The sequence below is a fragment of the Rhinopithecus bieti genome, unplaced genomic scaffold (assembly GCF_001698545.2).
Source record: "Rhinopithecus bieti isolate Rb0 unplaced genomic scaffold, ASM169854v2 scaffold_46101, whole genome shotgun sequence".
Taxonomy (NCBI): Eukaryota; Metazoa; Chordata; class Mammalia; order Primates; family Cercopithecidae; genus Rhinopithecus; species Rhinopithecus bieti.
Genome location: NW_016819049.1, coordinates 82,881 through 93,072, shown reverse-complemented (window position 1 = coordinate 93,072; position 10,192 = coordinate 82,881). Strand labels below are relative to the sequence as shown.

At 60.7% G+C, this 10,192-nt stretch overlaps 2 protein-coding genes across 5 annotated transcripts in view; one reads left to right on the top strand and one right to left on the bottom strand.

Moving 5' to 3' along the window:
- MDK (midkine) overlaps nucleotides 1-2,312 on the top strand; it is a 3,129-nt gene extending 817 nt beyond the window's left edge. Inside the window, exons 1-5 of one of the 3 annotated variants that reach the window (XM_017858074.1) lie at nucleotides 126-233; nucleotides 524-600; nucleotides 761-928; nucleotides 1,049-1,210; nucleotides 1,943-2,312. In XM_017858074.1, coding sequence (XP_017713563.1) covers nucleotides 525-600; nucleotides 761-928; nucleotides 1,049-1,210; nucleotides 1,943-1,968 — 432 coding nt within the window. In that variant the 5' untranslated portion in view covers nucleotides 126-233; nucleotide 524 and the 3' untranslated portion in view covers nucleotides 1,969-2,312. Of the gene's footprint in view, nucleotides 1-125; nucleotides 234-523; nucleotides 601-760; nucleotides 929-1,048; nucleotides 1,211-1,942 lie in introns of those variants that run through there. The other 2 variants (XM_017858073.1, XM_017858075.1) reach the window with 2 other exon arrangements.
- CHRM4 (cholinergic receptor muscarinic 4) lies at nucleotides 2,277-10,192 on the bottom strand. Of its 2 annotated transcripts, none has more exons than XM_017858072.1 (2): nucleotides 10,104-10,192; nucleotides 2,277-5,074 (listed from the first exon to the last, which is right to left on the bottom strand). In XM_017858072.1, exon 2 carries the CDS (start codon nucleotides 5,044-5,046, stop codon nucleotides 3,607-3,609), a length of 1,440 nt encoding a protein of 479 aa, XP_017713561.1. In that variant the 5' UTR covers nucleotides 5,047-5,074; nucleotides 10,104-10,192; the 3' UTR covers nucleotides 2,277-3,606. The 2 variants fall into 2 exon arrangements, with proteins under 2 accessions (XP_017713561.1, XP_017713559.1); XM_017858070.1 differs by lacking the exon at nucleotides 10,104-10,192 and adding an exon at nucleotides 10,016-10,103.

Here is a 10,192-nt window from a genome sequence, read left to right as displayed (position 1 = left end):
CCAGACACTCTTAAATATGCAAAACATTAGTAACTTCAAATGTTTTGTTGTAACATTGATTATTTTATCCATTATTAAATAACTGTCTCCAATTCTGTGTTCAATGCTTTCTAGCTTTGATGGTTAAAAATTTAAAACCTTTTAGACCGGTTCTGGAGACAAAAGGGGCCGCGGCGGCCGGAGCGGGACGGGCCCGGCGCGGGAGGGAGCGAAGCAGCGCGGGCAGCGAGCGAGTGAGCGCGCGGCGGCCCCCGGTCCTCCCGGCCGCGGCCGATCTGGGGGCTGGAGGCGGGGTGGGGGTCTAAGCTGCGTCCTGGGCTCGAGGCGTCCCCCGGGGAGTCGCCTCTCGGCGGTGCGTCCGGGCAAGCGGCGAGGGGCCGCCCCAAGTCTTCCCACCGCCGCCACCCTAGCAGCCCGACTTGGGGCCTAGAAAGTGGGGCACGCGGGGGTGGGAGGGCCCTGCACGCGGCCCCCGGTGGGGAAGGGGACGGGCCAGGGACCCAGACTCGCACTCTCCCCCCAGGATGCAGCACCGAGGCTTCCTCCTTCTCACTCTCCTCGCCCTGCTGGCGCTCACCTCCGCAGTGGCCAAAAAGAAAGGTGATGGGGGATGATCGAAGGAGGGCTGGGGACGGGCAGGCGAGGCCCCGCCACCTCTGGGCTGGGCCTCCTGGGTTCCCAGCCTGGAACCCCAGGAAGGCGGCCCCTGATGGAGTCTCCCCGTGCCCCCGTCCTGAATTCTGTTCCCCGCGCGTTGTAGACAAGGTGAAGAAGGGCGGCCCGGGGAGCGAGTGTGCGGAGTGGGCCTGGGGGCCCTGCACCCCCAGCAGCAAGGATTGCGGCGTGGGTTTCCGCGAGGGCACCTGCGGGGCCCAGACCCAGCGCATCCGGTGCAGGGTGCCCTGCAACTGGAAGAAGGAGTTTGGAGGTGAGGCGGGGCGCAGGCGGAGGGCAGGAGAGGGGGGCACAGGCTCGCCGAAGCCTGGGCAGACCCTTGGAGGGAGGGCCGCGGGGCGCGCAGCGCTGACCCGGGCCGCTCTCCCACCAGCCGACTGCAAGTACAAGTTTGAGAACTGGGGTGCGTGTGATGGGGGCACAGGCACCAAAGTCCGCCAAGGCACCCTGAAGAAGGCGCGCTACAATGCCCAGTGCCAGGAGACCATCCGCGTCACCAAGCCCTGCACCCCCAAGACCAAAGCCAAGGCCAAAGGTCAGCAAGAGAAGGGGGTGGGGCTGTCCCAAGGGGTCTGCTCCCCCCCTCTCCCCCCCACCCCCCCGCCGCCTGTGAGGGGACCATTCCAGGTTAAACCTTAAGTTTTGAGTCCTGGCCAATAGCTTCCTGACATCGCCTCACTTGGCTTCCCTGCCTGGAAAAGTCTAGAGATGGGCACTACAAGAGGGGCGGCAGGTGATGCTGGGGACATAAATCCTCCCTGGCCCAAGTAGGGACCAACTCAAGCTACTCCATTGGAGCATCTGGCTTAGGACCCAGGGAAAGTGTCCTGGAACGGCTTGCCTTTGTCAGCTCTTCAGCCACGGGCAGCATTTGGTCAGCTCTGCCCTTTCTAGTGTTGGGAGTAGGTCACAGCCCACCCTAGGCCTCTCAGCTCACTCCTGACTCAGCCCAGCGAGGCCAACAGGGCAGGGGTGAATCTGCCCGCTTCTCAGGTGAGGAGGCTGACGCTGTCCAGGGCTGCTGTGACCAGGACCGGAACTGGAAACTTGAAGGTTTTCTGATCCCAAGTGGAAATAGGAAGCTGGGGGTGTCCGATGTCCACATCACAATGGCGGCCCCATCCCTTGCTTCCGGGTCAGCTGATTGGAAACCACTAGGGGGCAGAATCTTCTCCTCCTTCCCTGATGCCTGGGTGTTTGTGGAGCCCGCGGTCTGCAATGGGTCGGCCTGTTGATATGGTATTAATATTTCTTTCTTGTTTTACAGCCAAGAAAGGGAAGGGAAAGGACTAGAGGCCAAGCCTGGATGCCAAGGAGCCCCTGGTGTTACATGGGGTCTGGCCCACGTCCTCCCTCTTCCAGGCCCGAGATATGACCCACCAGTGCCTTCTGTCTGCTCGTTAGCTTTAATCAATCATTCCCTGCCTTGTCCCTCTCACTTCCCAGCCCCACCCCTAAGTGCCCAAAGTGGGGAGGGACAAGGGATTCTGGGAAGCTTTAGCCTCCCCCAAAGCAATGTGAGTCCCAGAGCCCGCTTTTGTTCTTCCCCACAATTCCATTACTAAGAAACACATCAAATAAACTGACTTTTTCCCCCCCAATAAAAGCTTTTCTTTTTTAATATATAAAAGCCCCTTCCCAAGGAGTTTGCTGTGGAAATGTGTTTGGGAGTGGGAAGGTGGGGAGAAAGACCAGGCTGTAGGGACTGGTGGGTTTCAGCGGTTGGGGGCTTGGTGGTGGGTGCTCTCCAGAGCTCATGGAAAAGCAGAACAATTATGAAAATTTCTTCCAGGGGCCCCGAAAGGGTGCCCGCCATCAAGTCGCCTAAGCCTCTCGGTCCTCATCTCCCCCAGGGACCAGGGCTGGGGAAGGGAACCTGGCTGACTCACTGGAACCGCCACACTCATCTCAGCCTCGCCCAGTCAAAGGTCTTTTGATCCAACCCACAGCCCATCAGGAAGGTTCTACCCACTGGGGGAGAGCAGATGCGGGGGTTGCATGCCTACCTCACTGCCCACCTCTCACTGCCCACCTCCCACTTCCCACTGTCACGGAAACCCGAATGAGCCACCAGGTTGACCCCTTTCCTCTTGCCTGTGTGACCAGAGGGTGAGAGGTTTGAAGAGGGCAGATGGGACGGCCGCCCACCACAGCCTCACCCTGACTCGATGTGTGACCTGGGACACATCGATGTGTGACACTCGATGTGTGATCTGGGAAGGCCGGGGCCGCAGGGAGCTGTCTTCTGAATAAGTGGACCACTCTCAGCTCAGCCTGGGATCGAAGGAGGCCAGACCTCAGTTTCCTAAGAGAGAACCCCTGACCTCCCAGCTGTCCCATTGTAATGTGGCAAGGGCAGTGCTGCTGGGGTTGGGGGGACCTGGCCTCCACCATACCCACCCAGAACCTGGCTAAGTAGCTGCAGCCAGAGATTTCTGCCCCTGGAGTGGGATTTGGGGAGAGGGGGCTGAGCCTACATGCAGGGTGCAGGGGGGCAGAAAGCACCGATTACAGCAGAATGGGGGACTCCAACCCTTCTACTCCCTTTCCCAGACTCCTTTTCCAAGCACTGGTCCCTCTGTTCCTCCTGGGGGGCCCCTGGGCTTCGGCCCCCGTCCAGATGTCCATTCTCGCAGCACTGCTGATGGCCACAGTGGGGTAGGTGCCCGCCCAGGCCAGTGCCCCGCAGCTCGCTGAAGCAGGGCCACAGAGGTGGGCCAGGCAGCCCCAATTCAGACATTCCCTGGGGTGAGCCTCCTCAGCCTGAGCAGAGAGCTGGTCTCTGAATGCAGCCAGAGCCTCTTCTGAGCTTCCTTCTCAGCAAACGTGAACACGGAATGGTGCCTGCAACTCTTCCCCACAGCAGGTGAGCCGTGTGGTCCCCCAGCAGACGCACGCAACACCAGCACCTCCTAGGGCACTCCTGCCTGCCTACCTGGCAGTGCCAATGTTCCGATACTGGCACAACAGCAGGTGCCGGAAGGTCTTTTTAAAGGTGGCGTTGCACAGAGCATAGCAGGCAGGGTTGATGGTGCTGTTGACGTAGCAGAGCCAGTAACCAATGGACCACACCGTGTCAGGGATGCAGCTCTGGCAGAAGGTGTTCACCAGGACCATGACGTTGTAGGGCGTCCAAGTGAGGATGAAGGCTAGCAGAATGGCAAAGATCGTTCGTGTCACTTTACGCTCCCGGGCTGCCATCTGCCGCTTCTTGCGCACCTGATTGCGAGCGATGCTGGCGAACTTGCGGGCCACGTTGGCCGCAGGGCGCATGCCAGCAGGCGTGGCAGGCACAATCTCAATGGCTGTCACACACTCGTTACCTGTCTGCTTCGTCACGATCTGGATCTTGGACCATTTGGAAGCTGGGTTGAGGGCCCGCGGCTGCAGGGGAGGGGCGGGCATGGCAGGTGTGGTGGCCTCTGTGGTGGACAGCTCTGTGGCTGGGCGTTCCTTGGTGTTCTGGGTGGCACTGCCTGAGCTGGACTCATTGGAAGTGTCCTTGTCAGTCATGGGGCGTGGTGGTGGCGGCAGCGCCGGCGGGGGGGCCTCCTCCAGCTTGCCGTTGCGCAGCTCCTCCCGGGCGGCCTCCCCAGGTGGGGGCTTCTTGACGCTCTGCTTCATTAGTGGGCTCTTGAGGAAGGCCAGCGTCTTGGCTTTCTTCTCCTTTGGGCCTTCGGGCCGGTGCTTGTGGACTCGGCTGCGACTGGCCAGGGAGATGTGGATGTACAGCACCGTCATGATGACCACAGGCAGGTAGAAGGCAGCGATGGCTGTGCCAAAGGTCACTGCTGGGTTGGACAGGAACTGGATGAAGCACTGGTTGTCGGGCACTGTCCTCTTGCCCACCACAAACTGCCAGAACAAGATGGCAGGCGCCCAGAGCACGAAGGACAGGACCCAGGCAGCGGCAATCATGAGGCCTGCCATCTTGGTGGTACGCCGGGCAGGGTAGGTGAGGGGCTTGGTGACGCAGAAGTAGCGGTCAAAGCTGATGATGAGAAGGTTCATGACGGAGGCATTGCTCACCACGTAGTCCAGGGCCAGCCACAGGTCGCAGACCACGGCGCCCAGGGGCCAGTAGCCCTTGATGATGTACACGGTGTAGAGGTTCATGGAGAAGGCCCCTATGATGAGATCAGCACACGCCAGGCTGAAGAGGAAGTAGTTGTTGACTGTCTGCAGCTGCCTGTTGACCTTGATGGACAGCATCACCAGGATGTTGCCCACGACAGTCACCAGGCTCAGGGAGCCTGTCACTGTGGCAATGAAGACCATTTCCACCGTCTCGTAGCGATTGTGGGTTGATGACGTGACCAGGCGCACGGACTGATTGCCCGAGCTGCCATTGACAGGTGTGAAGTTGGCCATGTTGGTTTCAGGGGTGGGTAGGCCGTGTCTGGGGAGGAAGGGGAGAGAAAAGCATGAACTGCGGAAGGGGATGGGGGGAGTCATCTGGAGGCACACTGGCATCAAGGTGACAGAGGGACACTCTCTGGCAGAATGTCTTGAGAGAACTCTGTCCCGCCATCCCGCATTTGCCCATTCATTCAACATTAATTGAGCACCTACTATGTGCCAAGCCTTGCTCAGGGTGCTGTGGCTACAGAATTGAATAAGACACACATGGCCCCCTGCCTTCTGGGGGGAGACATGGAAACACGTGAGCCACAAAAGAAAAAAAGGCAGGGCGATGGGAGAGTGAGTCAGAAGGCAGGACAGGCATGACTCCTTGCTGGGTGATCAGAGAAGGCCTCACCCACCAGGTCATCTGGATGATGGGGAGCCGGCCACAGGAGGAGCTGCGGAGAGTGGCCCTGCCAGGGGCAGTGGCCACAGCAAAGGCCCGGAAGCAGCGCAAGGCCTGGACAGAGGCTGGTGTCGGGGGAGCTCAGGGAAGCAAGAGGAGGAGGAGAGTGGTCCCAGAGGCCCACCAGCATGTGGGCTCTGGAGAGAGGTGTTCTGTTCATCCACTTACCCACTCAGTCATTTCTTAACACCTGGTCTCCAACCCCTGTAGAAGGCACTGGGACAAAGGCAATAATAGGGGTATCTATGAGCACCTAACACTGATGGCCTACTAAGTGCCAAGCACTTCTGACACTTGAAAAAAAAGTGTCTATTTATTTATCTATTTATTTGTAGAGACAGGGTCTTGGTATGTTGTCCAGACTGGTCTAGAATCGTTGAGCTCAAGTCATCCTCCCACCTCCTGAGTAGCTGGGACTCCAGGGGCCACCATGCCTGGTAACACTTTTTATAGCGTTAACTCATTTCATCCTCACAACAAACCTATGAGGTAGATACCATTTTTTTCTTTACTACTTACAGATGGGGAAACTGAGGCACGGAGCTGTTAAAAACCTGACGAAGGCTTCACAGTTTCTTGCATTATATTGCTGGTGGGGATGAGTGCGGGGTGAGATAGTGAGAGGAAGGCAGTTCCATAACTAAGAGCTCTGGCTGAGGGAGGCCAAAGAGCTCCAGGAGCCAGAAGGCTTTGCAGGGGACCAGAGATGGCACCTGGAGCTGGGCACCCCAGAGAGGAGGAGAGTCCCTGCAGAAGGGGCCTCGGGAGGTACCTGCCACTGTCGCATCCCCTTCAAGGAGCCCTCAGCTCCAGCCACAGGGCATGCAGCTGGGAGGGAGGCAGTGCAGGGGTCACTAGGGGTTATCAGAGACCCCTGAGGCCCAACTGGGGACCCATGAGGTGAAAGGATTGTCCCAGAGGGAAGAGAAGGGCTGCCACGGCCGCCCTTCCCTCCGCAGTCCACTCCCCACACCTGCGATGCCCTAGCTGGAGTCCCCACCACAGGCCCTTCCCTGAGCCTGCCCTCCCTCCCACCAGTCTCCTCTTAGTTCTCCTCCCCCTCTTCCTCTTCCCTCCATGTGAGGGAGGCCCACGCCAGCTCCGAGTGCCAGGGCAGCCGCTCAGCCCAGCCTCCTTCACACCCGCCAACACACACACCGCTCCACAGACGCACGCGGGCCCATCACAGCCACGCCAGCCCAGCAGGCATGGTCGGATACGCAGTGCTGTGCGTCTGTGTGTGAGAGGAAGAGAGGGCGCGGCAGCCGGCTGTGGAGGAAGGAGGACTAGCCCGCAACCTGGGCTCCACTGCGCCTTCCTGCACCTCTTTCTCATTTGCAGAATAGAGAGGATCCTGTCCTGGGAGATCACCGCCCCCCCCAGCAGCTATAGTGATTAGCACCTAAACTTGATCTCTATACATAAACACAAAAATGCACTGCAGGCTGGGGCCAAGGGCCAGGGTAACCGCCCCAAGTCTGACCCCAGCCCTTCTATTCCACCATCGCAGATACAGACCCAGCCTCTTAGCCTGATAGTTCAAGTTCTCCTGTTCTAAATCCTTGGTTCGTAGGAGGAGAGGCTGAGAGCAGGTATTGTCACCCCCAAGGTCACACAACGAGTCAAGGGCAAAGACCAGATACTGCCCTCTCTCGGGGTCCCTGACAACCCCATTTGGCTCTCAGAGCCTCTGAAATAGAAGCTCAGGTGTCACTCTCTGCCCTGTCCCCTCCAGCACCAGGAGGCTGCCCTCCCGCAATCACTCACGTGCAGGAGGGGACAGGGCAGGCAGGAGCAATCACTCAGCCAGCCCCGAGGAAGCTCACTTTAGCCTCCCAGGGCAGGATACAGGCCAGCAGGATGATGACAAACGGGGCTAGAAGTGCAGAATGTGAAAACATAATAGCTCTTGTTTATTGAGTGTTAACTGTGCCTCAGGAACCCCTCTGAGCTTTTAATATAGATTATCTGGTTTAATCCTTACAACAGCCTGAAAAAGCAGGTATTATTAGTATCCTCATCTTACAGATGTAAATATCCTCTTATAGACGAGGATAATGTTAATCAACTGGCCCAAAGTCACCACGTTAGGAAGGGGAGTGGGCAGGAGAAGAACCCGGAAACCTCCTTCTTAAGTCCAAGGTGCTACTGCTCAGAGTTGACCTCCTGCCTCCGCTCCCCTCTACCCGAAAACCACACAACTGAGGGACTGTCCAGGTGAGGCTTGGGTAGGGTCCCCTCACATTCCTGCTGGCTTCTCGACTTAGCTTTCCCAGAAGACAAGCGATGGTCTTGTCTTCTCCCAGATCCTGGTGGCCGGGCTGAGCCGGGACCACTGGATGGCCTGTGGTTAAGTCCTGCTCTTGGTCCGCGTGAGGGAGCTGCCAGGTGCTGACAGGGCGAGGCTCAGGGTCTCCCCGACTCCGCCCCTCCCCAGCTGTCGTCTTTTTGGACACCTCGGGGTCACCCGCAGACATTCCGACAGCAGCCCTCTCTGGCGCCTTTCCCTGGAATCCAGATGCGCCTGGATCTGGGGAGCGAGCCGCCGCCGCCGGGGCTGTGCGCACCGCTAGATGGCAATGTCGGTCCCTGGTGCCCGCTCCGGACCTAGACCGTGCGGCCGCCGTTGGCCACCGCCCCCAACTCCAATACGACTGCGAACCCAGAGGAGCCCTCAAGCAGAGCCTCCCGGGGAAGGGACGTGGGTTCCCCTCGCCAGGCCCCGTGGGACGCCGCCCCAGAGCTGCCCTCGGCTCCGCGCGGGGTTCTCGGGTGGGAAAGTTGAGGGAGCCCGGATTCCACCCGGCACCCTGCGAGGAACGTGTGGGCGGGAGCGCGAGTGCGAGTTCTGTTTGTGTGTGCCTACGGGGGAGCGCGAGTAGACGCTAGTAGCTGTCTGCATGTGCGTGTGTGTGCGCACGGCCACGCCTGGATACCAGTGCGCCCGTGAGAGCGCGTGAGCATGCCGCGCCGTGTGGACACGTGCATGTGCATGCGTGTGCGTGCCTAGGGTGCTGTGGCCGGGAGGATGCACACGGTTTGGGTGCCTCTACACCTGTGGACTTGCATGCACAAGCAAATGCAGGGCAGAGAATGGGTGACCGGTTACATTCCAAACGCCCCTGCCAGGAGACTCAGCCAGACCTTAGCTGTCCGACTGAGCGCAGAGAGGGTCAGGCCAGGAGCCCGCGTCGGGATTGCACCTGGCCTGTGGGTGAAGGGTCGTGCGGATGAGGAGGCCAGACTACTAGGGGCTGCGTGCGACGGGCCACCTAACTTTGGGACGCCGTCTTAGCCCGGTGCCCAGAGGTGTCCAAGTCCTTAAAGATGTGGCAGAGTCACAGCCTCTGACTGACATCTGTCGAGGGGCCTCTGCGAGAGTCGCCCAACCCAGCCTTTAGGGACACCAGGCAGGCTCAGTTCTGCGTGCCCCTAAGACGAGTTATTGCCAAAAGCAGCCCAGTCTCGCGGCGAGAGGGCACCGGCAGTGCACCCACAAGGCGGAGGCCCGGACGGAGCTCGGGTCAGGCGAGTGCAAGACTCTTGTCTTCGCTCCTCACCCTGCACCCTACACCAGAGGCACTTTCTAGCCCCCGTGACCAAAGTGGGCACCCAGTTTCTCACGCTAGGGTCGGGCGGGCCTCGAGAGCCGGGTTTTCCTGGACCATCTGGAGGTTCCTCCATGTCTCTGCCGTGGTCGAAGGAGCCCTGGCTCTCGGGTGCCCCGCCCTCCCTCCAACCCCCTAGCACGCAGTTCCTGCAGCCTCTGGGCGTGGGCACTGTGCTTTTCCGAGTCCTCGACACCCCTCTTCCCCGGGTGAGACCGGAGGGGGTGCTCCGGGCGCCCGTGGGGTGGTTTGGGGTGTAGGTCTTCGGTTCTTGGGCATTCACTCCACGGCTCTGGGAAGGCTGTGGTCCCTGGATCTGTCCCTGGGGCGGGAGAGGAGACTCCAGAGTTCAAGGGAGGGAGAGGCGAAGATTTGGCACCGACATTGTGCCCAACACTTCCGTTGCGGGGCCGGAGGAGGGGGCCTGGAGCTGGAGGACCCCGGCTTGAAGGCTGGGCAGCAGCGGGGGGTAGTACTGGAGTGGGGGAGGGGTGTCGGGGAGGGCAGGGGTGTTTTCCGTCGGGGCTCAAGGTCGTAGATGGAGGACTTCAGGGGCCGGAGTGGGCTGGCAACGCGGGGGCAAAGGGGTGGAGGGAGAGGAAGGGCGGGGAGACGGCGGGAAAAGGGCTTTTTGGGGCTCCAGCGCCTGGCGCCCTGCAGAGCCGCCAGTGGGAGGGCTGGAGTACCGGGTCCCACCCCGACGGCTGTCCCTGGCTCCGTGGGGGCTGTGGGCGGGCACTCCTCCGCCCCCGACATCCTGGATGCCCACCCCTTCCCACGGGCGCACCCGGGCGCACCTGGAGAAGCCTCTGAGAGCCCCTGGCCTTGCTTCCAGCTGGGTCCCCCAGCCCCGGCTCACTGCCGCTCCCGGCACCGCGCTCGCCCCGGGGGGTGTCTGGCGCCCTGTTCCAGTCGAACCCACCTCTGGGGAGCCTCAGAGCGTCCCGGGGACCTGCTTCCTGCTCTTCCCGGCGAGCCCCCCGCCCCCGCGCCGCCGCGGAGCCACTTACCCGCCGCCTCTGCCCAGCTCCCCTCACGCCAGACAGACGGCGGGACGGACGCGCGGCCCCGCGGGCCGGCGGGGCAGGCGGCCCGGCCG

Coding starts and splice junctions, on each gene's coding strand:
- CHRM4 (XM_017858072.1), bottom strand. CDS start 5,046: ATGGCCAACTTCACACCTGTCAATGGCAGCTCGGGCAATCAGTCCGTG.